A 22745-nucleotide genomic window follows, 5' to 3' on the forward strand; every position below is an offset into this window, starting at 1 on the left:
AGAAATGCTAATGTACCATTTGTAACTGCAAGCCAAAGTAATCTCATCACACAGTCCTTAGCACCTGTTTGCATCTTTCAGGACAGTTTCAGCACCTAATTTGCTACTTAGGGCACACACATCAGTTCATGCCATTGGCCATTGTTTGGGTTGCTGGTGTTTTGCTCCCAGCAAAACTCCCAGAGCACATCTGAGCAGCGCTGCACAATATCAGCAGCACACACTGACATCTTCCAGGGTTGGCACATGGGGCACAGCCCTTAGGAGTGAGTGCTCGGAGCATCACCTGGGCCAGAGGGTGTGCTTATATTATACAGCATAACCACGAGACTGGGAGCAGTGTGCCGTGCGGAGCCGTTCCCTGGAGATAACAGTTTGTGCAGCTGTGCCATCCTTGCTTGCAGGAAGGCCAAAACTGTGGCAATGTGACACTGAGAACAGAGATGGTGAAGTTTTAAAAAGTTTTTTTATTAAAAAAAAAAAAAAAAGCGTTGCGATGCGATGGGTGGTTGTGGGGATGTGGGTGTGAAAGGGACGCAGCCAAGAGAGGAGGAGGCTGCCCGAATCGCAGCCCCGAGGGGTGCAAGGCCGTGCGTGGTGCAGCCCCCGACCAGCGCAGCCCTGCGGCGGCGGCACGGCGGCGCTAGGACCCTGCGGCGCTCTGCCGGCCGGCGGGATGAGCGCGGCCACGCTCCGAGCCAATCAGCTCGGCGTTTCGTCCAGTTTCATTTGCATCCCGCCGGCACTCAGCCAATGAGCGAGCGAGCCGCCGGCGGCGCCGCTCTCCGAGCCGCCCCGCCCGGGCTGCCGAGGCGCTCGCGGCTCATTCGGAGAATGGCCGCGGCCGTTGCGTGCGGCTCCCCGGCCCCCCGGCCGCCCCGCGAGCAGCCGGCACCGCCTCCGCGGAAGCGGGGGGACTCTCGGCGGCGGCAGGCCGCGCTCTTCTTCCTCAACAACATCTCCCTGGACGGCCGCCCGCCTTCCTGCTCGGAGGCTGAGAAACCGCCGCCTCCCCTCGCGGGCCCGGGAGAAGCGGAGGAAGCGGTCGAACCGGCCGGAGCCCCCCCGCGTCTGCTGTCCCCACCGCGGGCGCCCAACGGGCCCCCTCCCGCTCTGCTGCTGCCGCCGCCGCCCGCCGCATCCCCCGCGGGGCTGAAAGGGGACGCGGAGCCGCCCCGCGGGGGCATCGCGCTGCTGCTGGGCGGCCCCCTCTGCCCGCCCGCCCCCCCCGGACCTCCCGCGTTGCTGGGCGCCGTCAAACCGGGGGCCGCGGGGCTGCTGAGCCCCACGCAGAGCAGCGGCTTAGCGTTGGAGGTGCAGAGGCAGAGGTGAGTGAGGAGAGGGCTTCCCGGCTCCTCCCTGCCTCGCGGAGCCCGGCCCCGTTGGGGCGTGGGAAGCCGAGGAGGGAGCGGAGCTTTCCCAGGGCCCTCACCCCGCCCGGTGCCCCCGAGGGGTGGGGAGCGAGCGTGGGAAAGCGGCGGCCCCGGGGGAAGAGGGGGGCGTGGGACGCGGAGCCGGGGGAGCACCTGCAGGGGGCGGGCGGGGCAGCCGCGGGGCCGCGCCGATCGGGGGATGCTGCCCTCATCCCTACGGGAGCGCCTCGCTCGGCCCCGGGGTGCGGAGCTCCCACTGTGCGGCCGGGTGGCTCCTCTCAGCCCCGCTGTGCCGGCGTTCTGCTCGGTGGAAGGCAGCTGGTCCGGCTGGGATCTCGGGGATTTGAGCTGTAAAAGAGCTCCTTTTAGGCCGTTTCTTGCATAAAGAGCTTTGTAAAGTGAGCTGACCCCCAGAGCCTGCCGATAAGGAGGACAAAACCGAAGGCACCAATTCTCTGTGGTCCATAGAGCTGCTCTCGGGGCTCTGTCCGTGCTGATGTCCGTGCTCCAGAGCTGGGAGCTGCGGTGCAGTTAGCGGTGCTGCCTTTGGGTGCACAGCCGGGTGTGCTGCCGTGATCGCGGGAGGATGAGCAAAGCCAGAGAGCAGCAGCCCTGTGAGTAGGGGTGTGGGATCCTCCTCCTCCAGGGCTTTAGGGTGCTGAGCTGTTCTTCTCTTGAATTCTCTTTGGTTTAATGTTGTGGATGATGATTTTGAGCTTAGCATCAGGAGCTTGAGAAGTAGAGAGATATCTGTGACGTTATTTGTTCCTTCTCTTTTCCATGCCAAGTCAATCAGACACTGAGAAAATACTCTTTAGTACATATTCCTTGGGTCTGCTCTTCTTCGATGTCCTTCCTGCCTCTCTTGGTATCTCATCTCGAGCTGTTGTGCTCCACCAGTGGCTCCAGTCAATCCAGCTGAAAAGAAAGATTGAATTGGGAAATGAAGGTAGAGAGAAGTGTGCAGAGATAACCAGAAAGGGCTTCTTTGTGAGCAGTGACAAAACAGGCCAATATTTCATCTTGGGGAAGAGATGGCTGCAAGAGCATAGGGCATTGCATTCAGCAATTGTCTGCTTGTGTCTCTGATCTGTGTTATGCACCATAACCTATGGGATGTGGTGGGGAGTTCCTGAGATGCTGTCAGGTCCTTTAGGATGGAAACTTCCAGCAGGAGCTGGGTGTGTGCTGGCAGCACTCCTTGGAGGCATGGTTTAATCTGAATGCTTTGCTTCATTGTGCTGCTTCAGAAACTGAATGATTTAACCTCCCACTTTTGTTTCCCTTCAGGTATCTTCTGTTAATGGAATCTTAAATTACAATGCTGTGTGTGTACTGCTTCCTTACCCACCTTGTTTTCCTCCCTTCTCCCTTTCTACCTTACTCTGTTCTTTTGTTCTGTCAAAGAACAAGTGGAACAAGGGGCATCAGAAAGGACTGAGTTAATCTAAATCATTTCAAAGTGGGAGTGGGAGTCTGAGCAGCAGTGGTAACAGCAGTGCTTTGGACCAACTCTGCTTGGAAGCGTTGATTGGATGCTGTATTGCTGACATAGGTGTGATCACATCAGTTCTCTGTGTGCAATAGAAGTGCTCGATCAGGTTTTCCTGCTGGTGATGGCTAATGCAGTGTTTTGTCCTGCTGTCAGCTCTGCAGCTGCTTTCATTTTGAGAAACACTTATTAAAAAGAAGAAAAGCACAAATCCTGTGCTAATACACATTTTTTGGAGACGAATGAAACATTAAGCTTAAAAGCTTTAGCTGTAATTTCTAAACCTTCTGTACAATAGCCTGGGCAGGCATGGTGCTGTTAAGGAAGCAGCAGTACTGATTGGAGGCTGTGAGCTGCGACCTCTGAGCTGTAGCCGAGGGCTGCTGTGCTGCTCAGGGCTGAACACGAACACCTCCTGTGCCTGGGCTGTATTTAAAGCTCAGCTGAGGTGTTATGGCTGCACTCTGCTCCCCAGCAGCATTGCTTCAGCACACTTCTCCCACGCTGTGCCCACAGGTGAATGCATGTGGCCAATAGCAAATGCCTGACAACTCATAGCTGCCTCTGTTATTGATTGCCTGTCGTTCCCAGCCAGGTACATCCATCAGTCAGCAGCAAGGGGTGTGCCTGGCAGCTGTAATTCTTGACTGAAGCCTACGGGATCTCAGCATGCTGCTTTAAAGCATCGTTTGTTTGGTTTGCAGTCTGGAGTACTTCCCTACATTCCCTTCCTTCTGTCCCCCCTCAACTGGTGCCTCCCATTTGAGCCATAGCACCTGGGTTTTGCAAAGACCACTCTGAACGGAGCCATACACTGGATTCTGTGTGCACATGAGGGTGAATACTGATGTCTGAGATTCTCAGTGCTTCTTGTATAGCTTTGCTGAGTACAGAAGTCTGCTGCAGTTTAATCACAAGACAGTGCTTTTCCTTTGGATTTGGGTATGGCTTGCTAGGCCTTTTGTTTCAGGAAAAAAAAGAGAGAGGGAACATTACTTTTAGAAATTCTGTATTGTGATGGGCACGCAAGCCATGAAACTTGAGTTTTTCAATGAGGTATTGTTGATAAGGCAGGTGGGTGGTACTAGCAGGGCTGCAGCTGAGTTCTTTGGATGCAGAGCTATTAAACTCTTAACCTTTGGTTTATAGATACCATGTATACAATTTACTGTTTCAACCTGTAAAGATGATGTTATGTGAAGAGCTCTTGGAAGTGCAAGGGAAGGGAAAGAGTCTCACAAGGCAGTGCCCAGGTTTGTGGGAAGCACTGAGATTGTAACGCAAGAAGCTTCTGCAGGAGCTGAAGCACCTTGGCTGGAAGCAGCTGCCTTCTGGGAGCGCTGCCCTTGGGTTGTTTGTTGGGTTTTTCCTTTAACTTGGGAGTTTTATTGTGCCAAAGGCTCTTATTTTAGCAAGGCACATGATGAGATGTATCATCTCTCAGGGAAGTACTTGAATATTTCCATAATGTATAATGTCCTCAGTGACATCTCTTGCATTTCACGTTTGTTTTGGTCAGCGTTTTGGTCATCTTAGCAAACAGAGCATGAAGCACAAGAGGGGACCACACTGGTCCAGCTGGAGACACCCCCAGGACATGGCAGAGCCCTGGGGAACAGCGTCCTGGCCGGCACCTCCTGCTGGCTTTGGGAGCAGCAGCCCCAGAGGGCTCTCCAGAGGTGTAAATGTGCTTTAGGAGCAGTGGGCTCTGGGCACTGTGCAGCCTTACATCTGCCTGCCTGCCTTGGGGCTTTGTTGCAACAGACTGCTTTCGTAATTCTTGCTGGAAGGCATCGTTTCTCCTTGGATTGTTGAAACACCCTTAGCACCAGAGCAATGTGATATATGGGCACTGCTTCCGATTAGCATTAGGTCTTAATCTTATGTGATTGTGAACCAGCAGTGAGGCAGCAGCTACTGTGACAAAGATCTACAGTCAGTTATTTCCTTGTTAGTACTTAAAATCTTACAGGCTGAGTAAGCTCCCTGTTTGATCTGCCTCCACCTCCAGTCCTGCTGCAGTTTCTTGTCTCCTTCTTGTTTGCCCTATGTGCTGCATGCTCCATTCCCTGCATGGGACTTTGCTGCTCTGTGAGGAGTGCAGGGTTTGCTTGTGGGTTTGGGACCAGCAGAAAAGCCCTGCAGCCCTTCAGTTTTGCAAACAAACCTTGAATAAGAGCACAAAGGTCAAAAATCTGGGGCCTCCTTTCTAACCCTGAGGGATGCCACATAGCCCCACTCCATGCTTTGGAGTGTACTTTGTGTACTCGAAATCATGTATTGCACCAAATTTGTGGTGATGACAGTGGTTTGAATGCAGTTCACTATCAATGTGGTCTAATTTCTATGTAGTTACTGCAGAGGTGTTGCTGCCAGTGAGCTGTGCTCAATCTGCTTTGGAGGAGCAGCAAATGCTTGAGTCACTGACAGCAATGAGGCATGGGGTATGGGAATAGAACAATTCTCTCACACACACACACACTACAGTGCAAGCTTGGAAGCAGGCAAGTGTCTTCCAGGCTCTCTACGTAGTAGCAGTTGAGAAAAATTAAGCTTAAAGGTGGGATCAGATGCCTGTAATCCTCTGATGGCAGTGCTGTTACCCAGCCACAGCAGCACAGTTCATCGTGGGTTCTTGGCTTACCCGCGAGGAAGGGAAAGCCACGCTGTGATTGTGCATGGTGTGCCCTGACAAAGCAGACCTGACAGGTGTGTCTCCCTACTGCAAGCAAGGTTTGGGATGTATGGGCTCCTTGAGCAGATCACCTTTGGCAGTTATCAGTAAGCCTGCACGAACCAGTAACTGATTTTTGTCATCATTACGTCAATAATTCAGTCTCTTGACAGCTGTGATTACACTAAGGTATGTGGAACACCTTACAAGGGGGCAGCCATACAAGTAACTTTGGAGCGAGAAATAAGAAACCAAATTCTATTAGCCCTAATTTCACGCAGTAATTAAAAATTCTTGACCTCCTCTGTTCTGTTCATCTATTAGCAGTGTGCGTTGTGAAGGAGCAGCGGAGGATCCGAGCCCACCTGCTGATTTTAGCCAAGTGCCCATGGGTGTGTGTGTGCACCATAGCATCCTGCGCCCTGGAGAAGGGTGAGGGATGCAGCTCATAGTGTTATGGGATGGAAGGACCCAGATATTATTGAGGAAAAAATATAGGCTGGGTGTGAGTCATTCCTCTTCCTATTCTTATGCCTTTCTTTTTTCTTTTTCTTTGATCATTGGTTTGCTTCCTCTCTTGTGGTCTCCTGGGTGTCTGCATGTGGCCAGGCCTGTGAGTGGGTTGGGGGACCCTGCCCTGAGCCCCCTGAAAGGCCGCTGCTCTGCAGTCAGAGGCAGTGACTTGCACAGCTTCTTCCTTTCAGTTTGTAGGAGACTGAGGGATTACCGGTGCTATACATAGAGTGCTCTGAGCTGTGTCCTGTCCTGCTGGGAACACTTAAGAGCTGGGTTAACCTCTGGCCCAGGATCCAAGTGCTGTTTCTGTTTGTTACTTCCCTGTTGATACGAATGTGAGGCTGGAAGAACTGAGAAGTGGGGTTCTTTCAGTGGGAAATCTATCGGAAGGGTAATTAGGGCTGGCTGCTGACTCCCAGGGTGGGAGTGAAAATGAAACTGAGCACACGTGGTTGGGTTCTATCTGTTCTGAAGGTGTCTGGTTGGTGCCTGGTCAGCTCAGAGCAGTGCTGTTGGATTCTGTGTGCACACAGATAACAAGGCCAGCCTTAACCCAGGATTCCTCATCTTGACCCTTATCTCTGGGCACATGCTCTGTGTGGTGCAGTCCTGGGTGGGTCCTTTATTGACTCAAAACAGTGAGAAAGCACCAAAGGGAGGCCTTGATGGGGGCTGGATGGACAGACAGACACAAGCCAACCCTCTGTAGCTTGTCCAGGAGCAAGCTGTGTTGGCTCTCAGGTGGTTTGAACTTCCCTTAGGGTCCTGCTGACATTACAGCCTCCTACAGAGAACTTACCAAAGTTTTAATACTGGCTGCTTTGATTTCTAATTGCCAGGTAGATTGTCAGTGAGGTGTGTAAGATAACCAAGTTATGATTTTGGCTTTCTGCTGTTGTATTGAGGTCACATTTGGCAGCAGGTGCTCTGTGTGAATGACTTCAAGTCTTTTGAGCTCAGCAGATCAGAACAAGGGGTGTTATCTTGGGTGACTGCTTAGCACAGGGTGCATGACTCTGCTGTTCTTCATTGGGCAGGAGCAGGGCTGTTGCATGACTGTGCTTCCTGTAAGTATGAACTGTGTGAGAAGAGCACTGAAACTAAGACAGGTTGCAAGCCAAGTGCGGACAACTCAAAAAAAAGCCTTAGTTTGCAGCATACTGCACTGTGTAATAGAGAAGTGCTGCTGTTAGCACCACTCCAACAAGGCTTTGGTGCTGCAAAATGTTTGCTTGAGCACGCAGTGTGCAGTGTGCTCTGAACCTGTGAGACCTCTGAGGTTGGAGGAGAGCATCCTGCTTTGCCTGGTGCGTTGAATTTCTCCGGGCTGACAGCTTCACATGAGGATAGAAAATCTCAGCTGAAGTGCAGCTAAAAATGAAGTTTCCTGTTGGCACAGCAGGGATGAGTCACTGTGGCTCTGAGCAAAGGGGCGAGATCCTTTCACTGCAATAGCACTCGATGAGATGTGCTCTCGCAGCGCCATGGGATCAGGTGCTTTGTGCTCTCATCCCTGTTGTCATTGGCTTTGGGTTTGCTTTTCCTGGTTGGAATTTTGGGTGGTCCTGTGTGGAGCCAGGAGTTGGACTCGATGGTCTTTGGGGTCCTTCCAGCTCAGGATCTGTGGTTCCATGACAGCAGTGGAGTCACTGAGAGCTGTGTTCATGCCATAACATTTGAAATAGAAAACATTTTCATTAAATGTGTAGGCCTGTTGGTTTTTTTTTTTTTTTGGTCGTTTTTTTTTTGTTTGTTTTTTAAATTACAGGATAAATGCCAAAGTAGATTAAAGCACATGTATATGAAAGCATTGAACTTTAAAGCTTTCACTAGCAAGCAAAAATATTTTAAAACTGAAGCCTGGATGAAAGGTGTTTGGATGCTTATGTCATTTATAAGGAGGAACAAGATCATATTCACATCCATAATGTCACTGGGTCTCCTGTGTAGCAACAAAGCTGTGCGTTTGGGTTGCTTATCCAACTTTGCTGTAAAAACTCATCCATAGCTGCTAGCAATTAAGAAATCTCATGTTATCTGCCCTCCTTGCCCATAGCTCCCCACACCTACCTGAGGTGCATGCTTTTGGTCTAGGGCTGGATGTTAACTTTGAAGCTTTAGGCCTTGGTTAATCCAGCATCCTACACGTATGTCCTGTAAGCTTCTCCCAGGTTGGCTTCCATGGTGATTTTTTTTGTCTGTCAGTTGAGTTATGGTGTCGCTTTGTCACTGTCACTAGAATACATGTGGTTTGTGCTAAAAGCACAGCACAATGCATGCTTAGAGTGGAAAACATAGAGTTTGACAGTTGTGGTGTTTTGGTGATGTTGGTTGAATCTGAGGACCTTGTTCCTATAGAAATTGCAGCCAGTTTCTTTGTAGAACTCTGTCAATAAACTGAACTGTCACACTAACTCACAAGGTTCCTACTGTTAGTCTCTTTGTATCTTCCATCTGGGGATTTCAGATGGACCCTGAGTACTCTGCTTCCTCTAAGCCCTCCCTGCTGTTCTTGAGAGCTCTGTCCGTGTTACTGAGCTCACGTCCCAGACTCATGGTCTGCTACTGGAGCAGCACTGTGTTCTGGGGCAGGAGTGGAGCTACAGATGTTCTGTCATCATAGAGATGTGTGTGTTGATGTGTTTTGGTGGGCTTATATAAAATGCCTTGGTATGCGTAGGGAACTTTTTGTAGTATTTCTGATAAGACTTCAAATGTGTTTCTGGAAACTTTTTAGGTGTTTAGCTTAGAGGTAGGTGTTCCTTTGTGTTGAGTGGTCTTGTTAACGAAGCCAATATAAATATGTACCCAAAGACTTCAAAGTTCCTAGCAGGGAAAGCAAGTTCTTGGCCTTTTTAGGAATGTGGAACTCGTTGGAAGAGCGCTTACCTACAAAACAAATCCAAGAAAAGCTGCCATTTGTCCTAAGAGCTCACACATCTGTTGCAGTTCATAAACTCAGAGGCCATGAACTAATACTGTTCACTCTTCGTGGTGTTGTACATTTTACAGAAGGCGTTTTATCTCCCAGCGCTGCTCTCTAGACTTTTTAGAAGACATAGTGGAATATGCCAGTGTACAAAGGTACTTTTTTCAAAAGCAGCATTAACCTTGACTCGTTGCATGCAGTCCTCTCCTCCCTCCACCCTCTTCCACGCCAGTATCTGAGGTCCTGCATGCTAGTGCTGCCATCTGATCATAAATCTGGCACGGTTTTTCCTTTTTTTTTTTTGTGGTGTTTTTCAGAGCACTGAAGTGTTTGGGTTTTGTCTTATAATTGCAGAACGAAGCATATCTCTGGGTCTCCGAGGCACAAAAACTTGAAGAAGATGCACTTCATCAAGAACATGAGGCAGTATGACACGAAGAACAGCAGGTAACAGCTGGAGATCAGCTGTACCCTCGTACTTGTGTGAAATGGGGTGTTCCCATGAACAAGTTCGAGTTGTGGTTAGCTGGTTAACATCAGTGGGAATAATGCACTGTCTCTGTAGTCTTCCTAATTTTAAACATGTTTTATGTCAAAGGCAGTGGGTATTTGTATCTGCTACATCTGCAGCAATCTGCTGATGGTTCTGCCACTCCATGAGGAGAAAGGGAGGAAATTAAGCCATTCTGCCCTAACACTGTCATCCTTTCTAGCACAAAGAAGAGTCCCTTGTTTGCGTTTCATAGAAAGCTGCTTTGTAACTTCTGGACCATAGTTCTTATCCTGATCTTCTCCCATCTGTTTACAGGATTGTATTAATCTGTGCTAAACGAACGCTGTGTGTGGCTTTTTCTATCCTACCTTATGGGGAGAGTTTACGTATCAGGTGAGTTGCCTTTAACTGTGCTACTGTTTGTGAAAGGTCTTAAGTGAGTACATCTGCTATAGGTCTGCAGCTTTCTTTACTGGGAAGCCTTCAAGGTTCTATAGTGAAGCTATAAAAGGGGTTTGAGATGCTCTTCTATTTTTTTTCACCTCTCTGAAGCTGTGAATGTCACTGTCCACAGTCTAGGCCAAATAGAAGCAGTTAAGCCTGATTGATACTCTTTTAACAGCTGTACTCCATTTTTTGCATGGAACTGTAAATAGGATCAAATATGAGAAACAAGTCCTGCTAATTAGATTTCCACGCAGCTTTGCTCAGGTTCTCGTGAACTGTTGGTTCTGTGAAGGTCTGACCTACAAGTACACTATAGAAAATCATTTTATTTTAATCCACTTCTGCCAAAACAATTGTGTTGTCACTTCTGTCCTGTACGTAACATACAGCAGAAGGAAACGGATGTTTAGTGGTGGGAATTGTATTGTATTCAAATACACTTGCTGTAAAAATAGTTGATGGGAAAACATTTTCCCATTGAATGGAAAAGCAGCAAGGTTGCTGGTGTTATTTTAGGGCACTTGTGAGCTCAGTGTTATTCTGCTTGTGTGGAAGCTGGCAATGCAGTTATTCAACTGAATGCTGGAATATAGGTGACAATGCTGCATGCTGCCATCACTGAAGCAGAGTTCTGGTGGCAGCTCTAATTCCTAGTGTGAGTTTATGTGCTCAGTGGCTGGAAAATGGCAACTGAAAGGCCAGCTTCTGATCCTGGAAAACTAGTCATATAAATCATGCTTGCTGCTGAGTGAGCATTTCTGTCTTACCAATGGTTTGTCTTAGGCAGAAGGACTGTACCTAAAAATAATCCCTTTTTTGATGGGCACATTGCTGCAGATTTGACTTTTAGAATGAGATGAAGTGTGGTTCTTGATTTAATGAACATCTCCATGTTTTGAAAAGAGTAGTGAAAAATTAGCGCTGACTTGGAGATGAGGTTGGTGGACAGTCCAGTTCATGCATAGTGAGCTGTGACCCTGTGGTGCTGGTGGAGGCACAGGGCAGGCCCTGGGATTCACCTTAAAGGCAGCTGAGTTCATGCTGTGTTTTCCAACAGCGCGTTTTCTTGTCTGCATTTAGTGATCTGAAGATGGATGGACAGAAGCAGCGCCATCCTTCTGGGGGCGTTTCAGTCTCCACTGAGATGGTCCTTGGAATGGAAGGAGTAGAGCTGGGGGCGGATGGCAAGGTAAGAAAATCCTTTTTTCTCCTGGTCTGTAATGCTGATGCCTGGTGTGGGGTGATGGGTGGTCAGCTGGCTGCTTTCACCTCTGTGACTGTTTGATCCAGGGCAAATCACTTGCTTTATGTAGCACTTCTATAAACTGAGAACTGTAACTTATCAGAGCACTGGAAGTCTGCTTAGATCCTTAAAGTTTGGAATGTTTGATTTGTGATAGTGCTTCTGAGGAGGCTGTCAGTCTCTGGTCATTTCTGCCTCCGTTTCTGGAGAATTGTCTTCACTGTCATCTCAGACATCATGTGAATAATTTTTTTAATAGAAGTTTTTTTTAAAGGATGAGATGCATACCTCTTCAGTTATATTTGTATATTGCCAGAATTTTATTGATGCAATTCTCCCCTTTTCCTACATCCTCAACAACTCTTTCATACTGAAGACCACAAAAGCAAAGTATTCCCAAGTAGAGGCTTTTCCTCCCATCCCCCAATTTCAAGGTCCTCACTCTCACTGGGGGTCTCTGTGTTGTAGGATCCTGTATGTCTGGAAATAAGCTTCCAGTATTTTTTTTTCCCCCATAACTACTACAACTTTCTTTTCTTGAAGGTTGTGTCCTATGCAAAATTCCTGTACCCAACTAATGCCCTGGTTGTTCGCAAGGCTGACAGCCATAGTGCTGTCCCTTCCTGCAGAGCTGGTGCTTCACGGAGTCTTCCTGGGTCGAGATACAAACCTGTGACTGCAAAAATGATACCAGCAGGAACAGAGATTGGTAAGGATGGCTGCCAGCATGCTCACCGCTTCTGCATGGAGCAGAAAGGTGGGAAAGGACTGTTAGTCTGAAAGAATTGCAAGTGGTGAAGTGTTTGGAAGGAGACCGCTTAGAGCTGAGCAGGGGAGGTTTGTTAGTGAAGGATGAGCCTTAGGACTGAGAGGCTTGTATGCATTCCTTGCATCCTCTGTATATCTGGCATAGCTGGTGCAATTCAAGGACTGCAAAGCATTTCCTTGGCAATGTGAAGCTTAATATTGCTCAGCAAGAAACATCTGGTGTGCATGGGTACAGATGGCCTTCCTTGCCTTCTAGCAGTGTAACAATGCACAAATCAAAGGTTTATGTTAAACTGTGTAGAAGAGCAAACCTGACAATGCTATCATCTGCTACATTTGAGCAGCAAACCACGTTTGTGCAGTTCTCTATGCATACTTGTGGAAGACAAACTGTTAGTTTGCACTGTATAAAATGGTGTTGGGCATATGTTGGAGACAGCTTGTTTGCTTTGTATATCTATTGCCTGACACATACAGAATGCAAATGGATGACCCTAGCTGCAGCTTGCCTGTCTGTAGGGTCTGCGAAGACTTTTAGTGTTTTCTGTTTGAACACTGTATTAAAAAGGAAACAGGAAATTTGAAGCTCTGTGGCTCAATGTTGTGCTTTCCTCATTCCTTCAGGAAACGAAGCTGGGGAAGTGGCAGAGTATGATCCTAATCTTCTGGATGATCCTCAGTGGCCCTGTGGAAAACATAAACGGGTTCTCATCTTTGCCTCTTACATGGTGAGTGGTTGTGTACCTGAGCGGAGAGAGTGCCTGAGAGATCCTCCTGTAAACAACTTCCCTGGGGAGAAAAAATCCTTGAGGAAGCAGTTGTGGCTTTTTAAGAGCTGACTGGGAGATGCACAAGTGGTTGAGTTTGTATGCTGAGCTTGTCAAGGACCAACTTGTCATATCTCCGTGTTGGCATTTATTTATGGTAACTGTTTGCTTACTCGTTCGGTTTTTTTTCTGTGGCTGAGACTCAATCTGGGCTATTTCCTAGGCATCAGAGAATTATAAAATAAAACTTGTTTTTGCCTTTGTATTCAAGTGCCCTTGACAAACTTGTTCAGCTGTCAGTGCTGTTCACAAGACAAATAATTTTTCTTCCTCTGTTTCAGACAACAGTCATAGAATACGTGAAACCCTCAGACCTTAAAAAGGATATGAATGAAACCTTCAGAGAGAAGTTTCCTCATATCAAGCTGACACTGAGCAAAATTAGGAGGTAAGGAACAAGCAGTGATTGAGATCATCATCTACACAGTGCAAGGCTGCTTTTATCTGTCACTTGTATAGAGCAAATACTAGATCTATTTATAGTATATATGATTAAATGCTAATCTCTTGTTGCTGGTTGAGCTGGCTGTAGGATGACAGGAATGCTTAGGTTGCTGGGAAGGAGTAACAGTTGGTTTTCATCTTTCAGCCTAGATGAGTTTTGCTTCATCAACACTAATAGCCAATTAACAATGAAGTAATATCAGCTTTGAAACAAATACTCGTAACTTGGTTGATTGGTTTTCATGCAGTCCTGCTCTTATCCAGCTCGTCTCTCTGGCTGTTTCCACCTTTCAATTACAAGATTTGCTGATGAATGCAGTCTCAACAGTATTCTAGAATAAAAATTAAAAAAAAGTCTGTTCTGGGAACACTTGGTAAAGTATTTTTTGAAGGCATAGAATTCCTCACCATTCAGGAAACGTCTGACTGTTCACCAATGAGATGTACTGTTATGCCTTCTGAGAGCTGTAATCCTGCTGGTATTACACCAGAGTTAATGCAATTAGGGCCTTCTGAAATAGCCAGCTTAGAACATGATACTGCTGAATCACTAGCACTGCAGTTCCCAGCTGAGGACAAGGTTTGCTCATTCAAAGTCTGGCAGTGTCCTGCATGCTCCTCTTTGTAGTTGTTTCAAGCAGGGATTTTTGCAGAGAGCTCTGTAGCATGGTGATAGCAGTGAGAGGGAGCATCCTGCATAACGTTCACCTTCATGCAGAAGTGAAGGGCCATCTGCTGTGGGGGGGAATGAAGCAGTTTGCCTTCCCCCTCAGACCTGATTCTTCTCTGAGGTGTGTGGAAGACAGGCCTCTCTGTGCACAGCATTGATGTGATGGTGTGTAGGTCAGGGCAGTTGGGTCTTATGAATCATGAACCTGTTTGGGACCTCAGAGGGTTCCATACAGCAACAGCCTGTGCTTCAGTGAGGGAGCTGAACTCGTAGTGTTCATGGTCAGATAAGGAACTGTGCTTCCACAGTCAGCCAGGAGAAATCAGTTCATGGATCAGCTCCAGCTTGCTGCCAACTGGGCTGCTCCAGTCTGGGGTAATACCAGCCCTGGTTTTCCAAATAAGAGTCTTGAATGTGTGCTCTTCTGAGTTTCCACAGTGAAACTCACACTGTTGGTGGGCACGCACTGAAGTGTACCTACAGCATTTTCTAAAAGCTGTTTGTCTCAGAGGGTGTTTTTTCCTTTTTCCTGCCTGTTCTTAGTTTGAAGAGAGAGATGCGGAATCTGAGTGAAGAATGCAATCTGGAGCCAGTTACTGTGTCCATGGCTTATGTGTACTTTGAGAAGCTTGTTCTGCAAGGCAAACTCAACAAACAGAACCGCAAACTGTGTGCTGGTGCTTGCGTTCTGCTTGCAGCCAAGATCAGCAGTGATCTCAGGAAACATGAAGTTAAACATCTTATAGATGTAAGTACTATGAGGCATGTTTTGCGTGTGGTCAAAACCTTCCTTTTCCATAGAACAAAGCAAAGATAAAAAGAAACAAGAATTTCAGCGCTGCATGTTGCATTCAAGACTGACTCTTTCAGTTAGTTTCAAGCTTCATCCAGGGCTCTTCCTTTTGGATGCTTTTTCTAATTTATGAAAAGCTGACTGATACAGTAAATGTCCTACTGATCTTACAGTGAGGTTTTTTTGTGTTCAGTGGTTGCCTGGAAAACAGTAACTGTTGTGTGGGTGTGACAGCTGTGCTGATCTACATGTTTGATCTGTGGCAATACTTCTCTCTGGTCTTGCATCACTTATTCCTCTTTTGTGTTGACTTAATCTGAAAGTGCACTGAGAAATTCTGGATAACTGATTGTTTCTCTCCCTCTGCTTTTTTTTTTTTTTTTTTTTTTTTTTTTTTTACTATCATAGAAACTAGAAGAGAGATTCAGATTCAACAGAAGAGATCTTATCGGTTTTGAATTCACTGTCCTTGTAGCTTTGGAACTGGCTCTCTATCTTCCTGAAAACCAAGTGTTACCTCACTACAGACGGCTCACACAACAATCTTAACCAAAGCTCCACTCCAGCTGGTAGCTGGCAGCGCTGGGATAGCATCGCTGAGCCCTGCTGCTGACTTGCCATTGGCCTCTGTGCCCTGGGAGCATCCTGCCAGCTCTGGCTCTCAAGTCTGCAGTGTGTTTTCAAACTGTCGAGGTTTGCATTATGGAGACACATGCGAAGTCTGGGAGATGGTACGAGAAGAGATGTTGAACTTCATTTTGTTTTGGACATTTAAAGCACAAGTGTTCACCAGTCAGCTGTCATGGCTGCTGATTATTCCTTATTTATCTTTGCAGTTTTACTAAAACTGTTCTTCCACATGAAGAATCCTATGGTATTGTTTCTTTTTTTTTTTTTTAAGCTTTTATTTTATTCCTTGAAACTAAAGGAAGCATCACTTCCATTCCAATGCACCATAAAGTCCAGATGTTTCCAAGAGTCTTCTTGCGTTTTTACATTAATGGAACACACACTTTATTTTTTTTAAAGATGTGCCTAAAACTGGCTGGTCTGGTACCAGTACTTTTTAAGTTAGTTATGTTATTTCATAGAGAATCCTGAATTTATATAGACATTTATTCTTTACCTGCATTGGCCTTGTGTATAAGGAAAACAATTCCAGTATATCTGCACTAGTGATACCCAGGGCATCTGTCCCATACTATAGCTAGACTTAAGTTGCTGTTTCAATTTAGTTAACTATAATATCTTAAGAACATACACTTTATTTAAAGATTGTTTTGAAGTCTGTCATGAAACACCACCTGTTGAACAAGGTAGCTGCAGCAAGGTGATTACCAGCCCAGTTCACTCTCAAATGAAAGATGAGTGCTTTTGACCAAGAGCAACTTGGTCTAAAATATATAATTTCTTATATTGATTTGTTTCTGTGTTCTGTAGTCTGAACTAAGCACCTTTTTCAGTAGGACTGTATTATATATGGTCTTACATGCTCTGAGCAAGTACTTAAGTCAGTAATGCTGTTCCTGCCAAGCCAATGACACAAAGCATGCTTGATATTGAAAATGCTACTTTTTTTACTCTGTTCTTCCAAGCATTGCATCACTGTGACAGTCCTCATAATACTAGCATTTGTTGCACATCTGAACAGCTACTTACCAGCTGGTGCCAGGCAGCACCCCACTGCTTACACAGAGGTTAATAAGTTCTTTGACCATTGACTATTCCTTCATTTGTTCTTAAAATATCCAGGTTGGGAATGAGCTCTGATTACATGTGGAACCTTTTGTGATATTGGTTTTATTTTCTGAAGCAATATTGTGATACAGGTAGCTGTGTCCATTTGCAAGAAGCAAAGCTGATGCTTAGCTATTAAGACTGAGAAATTTGTAATTTGATTGACTTCTAAATGGGAATGCTAAACCTTGTATTGAGGTATGGGTACCTGCTATCTAATATGTAAAGTAATGTAAATTTCTGTTCTTTGTATTAGATGTTGTGGGCAAAAACAAAGCTGAATCTTTGTTCATCAGCCATGTTTGGCCTGAAGCTAATTTTGCTTCATTAGAGTTGGAGCAAACTGTCTTGGAGCTCCTTCCTCTTTATGTAGGGCTCAAATTGTATTTTTCATATGTAATAACTACACTGACTATTGACTCCTTTGTAACTGTTTAGCTGTACGTAGCTTCAAGTTATTTGTGTAAATTTAATGTGCTTCTGGCTTCTCTTTAACACAGAAGGACTTTCCAATCTCTGTAAGTGAGATGGTAGGTAACAAGTTAGGCTAGCCTATTATCTAACAGAAGGGTTTTAAAATTGCCTACTGGTTCAACTTTCTACTGAATGTAACTGTCCTTGCATGCAATCAATAACAAAGTGCTAAACATATATAGTGAGCCTTGGAATTAGTGAACAGATGTGAGCACAACTGGTCCACTGCTCCCTGTGGTCATTGGGTAAGGAGGAAGAACTGAAATTGAGCAAAGAAATTTTTCAGGTGGTATGTCCAGAAATTCATAACCACTTTGCTTAGTGAGAATGAAGTTGGAGAATGTCTCTGGGGATTTCCTTCTACTTAGCATACGAAGAGTTTTCTTTAACAATTAACTTTCTCCCCATGTAGGGGAAAAAAACGCATTTATTTTTGGAACAGTTCAGTCTGTATTCAGTGGAAGTTTGTCTGGTTGTGGGTGTTTGGGCTGGAGTTCCCCTTGCAAAATGGGAACTATTGTTTACCATCATAAATGGGTAAGGTTTTGGTTATATTTTGGTGTGGTTTGTTTTTCTGTTTTGTTTTGTTTTGTTTTTTTCTTCAGAAGAACAGATTAGGATTAGGAGTATTAAGTGACAGAATGCTGTTTAAAAGTAACTGTAAGCATTGGCTGAGGCCCATGCAGTGGTGCTGAGCCTGGAGGCTGTGTGGGGTGCAGGCAGATGCGACAGCCCAGGGGAGGCAGTGATGTTGGAAAGGAGCACAAGCAGTGCTTTGGGCCAACAGCAGCCAGATACAGCTTGTAAATGAGTACCTCTTTTGTGTTGTCTCTGCAGGATCAGTCCTGGAGCGATACAGTAGCTGTGTATGTGTGTTTATTTTTCTGTTTCCAGTGCGTAACTTCCAGCCCCGTTCAGTTCTTCCTTTGTAGCAATATTTATCATTTCACCTAAAAGCTGCCACCGTGTGGCGAAGGACTATTACTGCGTTACCTATTAATAAAGCGGGACCCGAACCCTCACCAGCTTCATCTGTGCCCAGAGCCCTCATGGGGTAGGGGCGGCCGAATGCTGCGCACCTGTGAGTGCGGTGCTGCTCTTGCGATTCTCGACAAGAGGCTGTAGGTTCTCGTGTATGGAAGGAAAAAGAAAAGGAGAGAAAAAAAAAAAAAAAAAAACGAAAAGGAAAACAATGCTGTGTTATGGTTTTTTTTTGTCTATGTTATTTAAGAACCTGGCTTATACAGTTCCATGTACTTTTATTTTTTTTTTTTCCCCCGTCAACTTGTGCGTTTAAAATGCTGTGAAATAAAACTGTTTTGATACGTGTTTTGTAACCAAACGTCGCGTTCCGGTATGGTGCTTGTGCTGCTGGGGGCGGGCGGGGGAGGCCTGACAGCGCGGCTAGCGCCGCCTCTGAGGCAGCCTAACGCCACCCGTAACGTCGTGGCAACACACCGGAAGTCGACGCTACGCCGGAAGTCCTCCCCCGCCCGCGCTCTCATTTCCGCTTCCGGCGAGCAGCCTTTCCTTTCCGCCGCGGTGCGTGTGTGAGGTATGGCGGCGGCGCGCGGCTGCTCTGAGGGCAGGGCTCGGTGAGGGGGGGCACCGGCGCAGAGGGGCTGCGAGAGCCGGGGAGGTCCTGGGGGCTGGGAGGCGGGAGGGAGGATGACCGTAGCTCCGTTCTCAGCGTGCCGTGAGGCGGGTGGGGGGAGCTGTAGGGCCCAGGCCTCGTGGGACGGCGCTGAGCTCTGCCTCGCTCGTTCCAGATCTCAGCGCTCGGTGCCCGGCTCCACCCGCACGCGATGCAGAACGACGCCGGCGAGTTCGTGGACCTCTACGTGCCTCGGAAATGGTGAGCGGAGCTGTGGTGGTTCCCGGGCAGAGAAAGGGAACAGAGGCTGATGTTTGGCTTATTATGTTTAATTGGAGGGAGGAGAATCTTATTTCCGTATTTTCTACTTATCTGCTATAAGTTTTTTTCAGCGAAGACCCTGAAGAGAATTCTCTATCTTAGTTTGTACAGCAGCCGCCCGTACGGTGGCTGTGGCAGATCGTTTAGGGCTGCTTTTAAAGGAAACGTGTTTGTAGTGTAGTACCACTTCTGCACTGCAAGCTGCTGCAGAGAACGTGTTAGATGATTGTTATCTCAGGCATGAATCGTAAAGACAGTGTTGAGTCTGTAGAAAATGGACAGTTTCTACAGAGAAGGTTTTTTTTTATATCTCATAAAATGCACGTAAATGGTTTATTTTTGGGTGATTTTTTTTTTAATTAGATGTTTTTGAAGCCAGTAATTTCTGAGCAGACTGAACAACGTGAATGTTTTTTGATAGCTTTTATGGCTTCTAGTGAATAAAGGTATAGGCAATACATTTTTGAAGGATTTAAATGACCAATGGTTTTTGTACGTTAGAAAAGTCAAATTTAGTACAACATTTCAAAGGTCTCTGCTTGTGGCTGCACTGTATAGGAATAAACTGAGTGTGCCAAACCGTAGGGATCATTGGCAGCTGAGAAGGACTAAAGTGAAAGTCTCCATCAAACATTCTTAAAACTGAATTCTGACTTTTTTGTGCACTGCAGTGTCTGAGCCTCGTGTTGTCACTATGAACATGTGCAGCTCTTGTTTTCATGTAAGTGTAGCTTTGACAGTGTTTAAGTATACCTCGTTGTTTACTCCTCAGCTCTGCCAGCAACCGAATAATTGGTGCCAAGGACCATGCTTCCATTCAGATAAATATTTCTGAGGTAAGTTTCTTCACAGAAGAGTTTGATAAGAAAGCAGTGCCTTTCAGTTTTGATAGAAGTTAGTAAATACACTTGTTGTAAGCTTCAGTAATTGTACAAGTGCAGAGCTGGAGAGCTTTTGTACTTACTAGGATACTACTGTGTCACTCCTGGTTATTTTTCAACCTTTTGAAAGGTTGAAAATGACTTATTGCTGACCATTTAACTGTGTGACTAAATCAAACAGCCAACTTTAGATAGAGTTAAAATTAGGGGATTTCTTTTCCCGAAGGAAATAGAAAGTAGTGCTTAATTTTACCTGTCCAAGAAAGCACGTTTCTTCAGCGTGCTCTTCTCCAACCCCCTGCCACACGCAGGGCCACCAACCTCCTCATTTAATAGCAGACCAGGCTGCCCAGGGTCCCATCCAACCTGGCCTTGAACCCCTCCAGGGTTGGAGCATCCACAGCTTCTCTGGGCAGCTTGAATTAATTAATTACCTTGACTTAATTAAAAGAAACTTGAACAAAAAAAACTAAACAGGCAGTAACATTTACCATTTTCTGTTGCGTTTTGTAATGCTGTGTGATCCATTAGATGTTACAGTTACATTACGTCGTAAACAATGTGTTTGCTTTGAATGTATACCTTGTAGATTCTAACAGAAGTGTTTGCCTTGGGGTTTTGCAGAAAAGCAAAGAATATTTGTTAGTGAGCTTTTGGCAAGCATGATGTAAAACTTGGTAAGAATTCTGTAAGAATCCGTGCAGTAATGTGCTTGTTATTACAGGTCGACAAGGTAACAGGCAGAGTCAATGGGCAGTTCAAAACATATGCCATCTGTGGAGCAATTCGTAGGATGGTGGGTATTTTCTTGGAACAATATGACTGTGGTCCTGTTTATACTGACCAGTGATTTTTTAGGTTTGTTTGGCCCTGGAAAATGAAGTGTGCTTTCAGCATATTTTGGAGGAAAAGCTTTTGTTGGGATAATAAAAACAGAGTGAAGACGTGAGCTAATTGACTTTAAGAGTCAATCTCTTATGTTTTTTCCTCAATTCTTTGATTGGGGAATAATTTATGTCTGTATTTTTTAAAAATCACTACAAGATGCAAATGAATTTTTTTTCTTCCAAGAATGCACCAAGCAGCTGATAGCTGGCTTTTTATCATTTTATCATCAGTTTATCGTTATTAGATATGATACTGTCTGGAATTTGTTAAAGAAGCATTTTGTGAAGCTTCCTACAGTTCATCAGCAGTTCATTTGCTCAGAAATATGTCTTGTTAATGCAAGTGTGTATTTTATTAAGCTCTGTTTCTTATTCTGAAGAATGAAAACTTAACAACTTGTTTTAAAAACAATAATCTGTGGCAATGAAATGCAACGACCTGTTTTGGAAAAAAAAAAACAAACAACCTTGTGCATTTCACTGCCATCAGTAAGTGCTGCTGCTGCCTCTTTTCAGCCTGTGTCAGCAATCATTCACTCACCTAAGAATTACTGTTTTTCTTACAGGGGGAATCAGATGACTCCATTCTGCGTCTGGCAAAAAACGATGGAATTGTTTCCAAGTACGTGTGCTTATCTTTCCATAATAACATTTGCAGAGGTAACGTTCAGTCCCAACCCAGATTTCAGGATGAAAATGCATGCACTGTATTTTTAGGATGCTTGTTGCACGGTTGATCTGCAATACGTAGTGGAGCTGTTGAGGTGCAACAGCTTGTAATGTCTTTGTTTGGTTTTCTTCTAGGAACTTCTAATGACTGAAACTGGTATGGATACATCGGATGTCAAATAAACAGTTCCAACCTATGCTGTGCTGTGTCTTTTGTGCAAGCAGTGAGCAGCAGTGGTTTCATTATGGTTTGTCTTAAAAGTACTTAGAAATGTGTATCAATGAGGGGTGCATGATACAGATTCTAATTTTGAATTCAGCGCCGGCTGTAAATCAAGAATTTCCACTTCACTCTTTGTCCACTACAATCTTTCTAGTTATAACAAACAACCTTTGCAACTGTAGCTCACCTCTTTTCATTTCTGCTGGAACAGTTTGCAATGGAACAATCTCATCCTGCTTGCTGATTTTTCACTGGCCAAACCAAAGGCTTTGTTTTGGTTGTGCTATCAAAATTTATCTTTTTTCCTGCTGATAAAAGGCTCCCAATATTTGTTCTGCTTTTGACACGTGTTCTGTAGGTGCATTACAAACAATGAAGCTCATAGAAAACTTAAAATGTAATAATAATACTCTGTGGTGTGCTTGCAGCCTGATTTCAACATGAGAGAGACTCAGAGTTTTAACCCCTTAAGTACGGCCTTGATGCTGAGAAGTGAGGAAGTGATTTAAGAGAAATAACTCTTAGTATCTGGCAATATTTTGGTAGCTGACTTAATAGTCTTTCAGTGGCTAGATAAACTTGCTGCTGTGTTATTTCTTAGTTATCTTACTCGCAGAGTCCAGGCAGTTTGCAAGCAGTGTCAATTAACATCTGCTGACTTTGCGTTTCTTATCTGCCATTCCTTCTCTCTGGCCATTTTCTATCATTTCATGCTTTTGATGTAACATGCAAAGAAATGTTTATGATTTAATTTGAAAAAGTTGATTCGTGATTTTGCCTGCTGTACTTCAGGTATTTATTTTTAACTGTTTCTGGACTGCTGAAAAAGCTTATGAAGTGGTCATTGGGAAAGAAAGTACTGTGTGTTGCAAGAAAGAAATATTGTGTCCTGGTTGTACGATGTTAATTCCTCTAGGACAATGTTTGCAATTGTCTTTGCTCTGTCAAATTCAGAGTTTTCTCAAGAGATACATTTTGTGTTGCTTTCCTGCTCATGCTATAAATTGTCTCCACATGGAACTGGTGTGGGGAAACTTCAACTTCAGACTTCTCTTGAGAGTGTGAAATAGTGGCCCTGTCTAACCAAGGAGGATCATTTATCTCAAGTTTTGTATCTTTCCATTATCTGTGTTTTGTCCTCTTGATGCTTCAAGCTGCAATATGCATCTTTGCAATACCTGCTGAAGCGAGGCACAGTAGATCAGCCCATGTTAAAGTGTAGTTGCAGAGTAAAGTAGACCTTTGTTTCTGAAGCAAATTCCCCAGAGAGGGCTAGAATCAGCTGTTAGC

The 22745-nt window shown here is 45.4% G+C and overlaps 2 protein-coding genes across 2 annotated transcripts; both read left to right on the forward strand.

Moving 5' to 3' along the window:
* Positions 1–753: 753 nt before the first annotated feature.
* On the forward strand, positions 754–18038 carry CABLES2 (Cdk5 and Abl enzyme substrate 2). Its single transcript, XM_042832511.1, has 10 exons — positions 754–1328; positions 9068–9139; positions 9339–9431; positions 9793–9870; positions 11005–11113; positions 11711–11876; positions 12560–12663; positions 13044–13150; positions 14420–14624; positions 15078–18038. Exons 1-10 carry the CDS (start codon positions 754–756, stop codon positions 15216–15218), a joined length of 1650 nt encoding a protein of 549 aa, XP_042688445.1. The 3' UTR covers positions 15219–18038.
* A 331-nt stretch (positions 18039–18369) lies between these two features.
* On the forward strand, positions 18370–21429 carry RPS21 (ribosomal protein S21). Its single transcript, XM_042832538.1, has 6 exons — positions 18370–18435; positions 18650–18735; positions 19568–19631; positions 20401–20472; positions 21130–21185; positions 21368–21429. Exons 2-6 carry the CDS (start codon positions 18686–18688, stop codon positions 21375–21377), a joined length of 252 nt encoding a protein of 83 aa, XP_042688472.1. The 5' UTR covers positions 18370–18435; positions 18650–18685; the 3' UTR covers positions 21378–21429.
* Positions 21430–22745: the final 1316 nt, after the last annotated feature.

Source organism: Centrocercus urophasianus, unplaced genomic scaffold (assembly GCF_019232065.1).
Source record: "Centrocercus urophasianus isolate 14NV4802_14NV808 unplaced genomic scaffold, USGS_Curo_1.0 seq_38, whole genome shotgun sequence".
Lineage (NCBI taxonomy): Eukaryota > Metazoa > Chordata > Aves > Galliformes > Phasianidae > Centrocercus > Centrocercus urophasianus.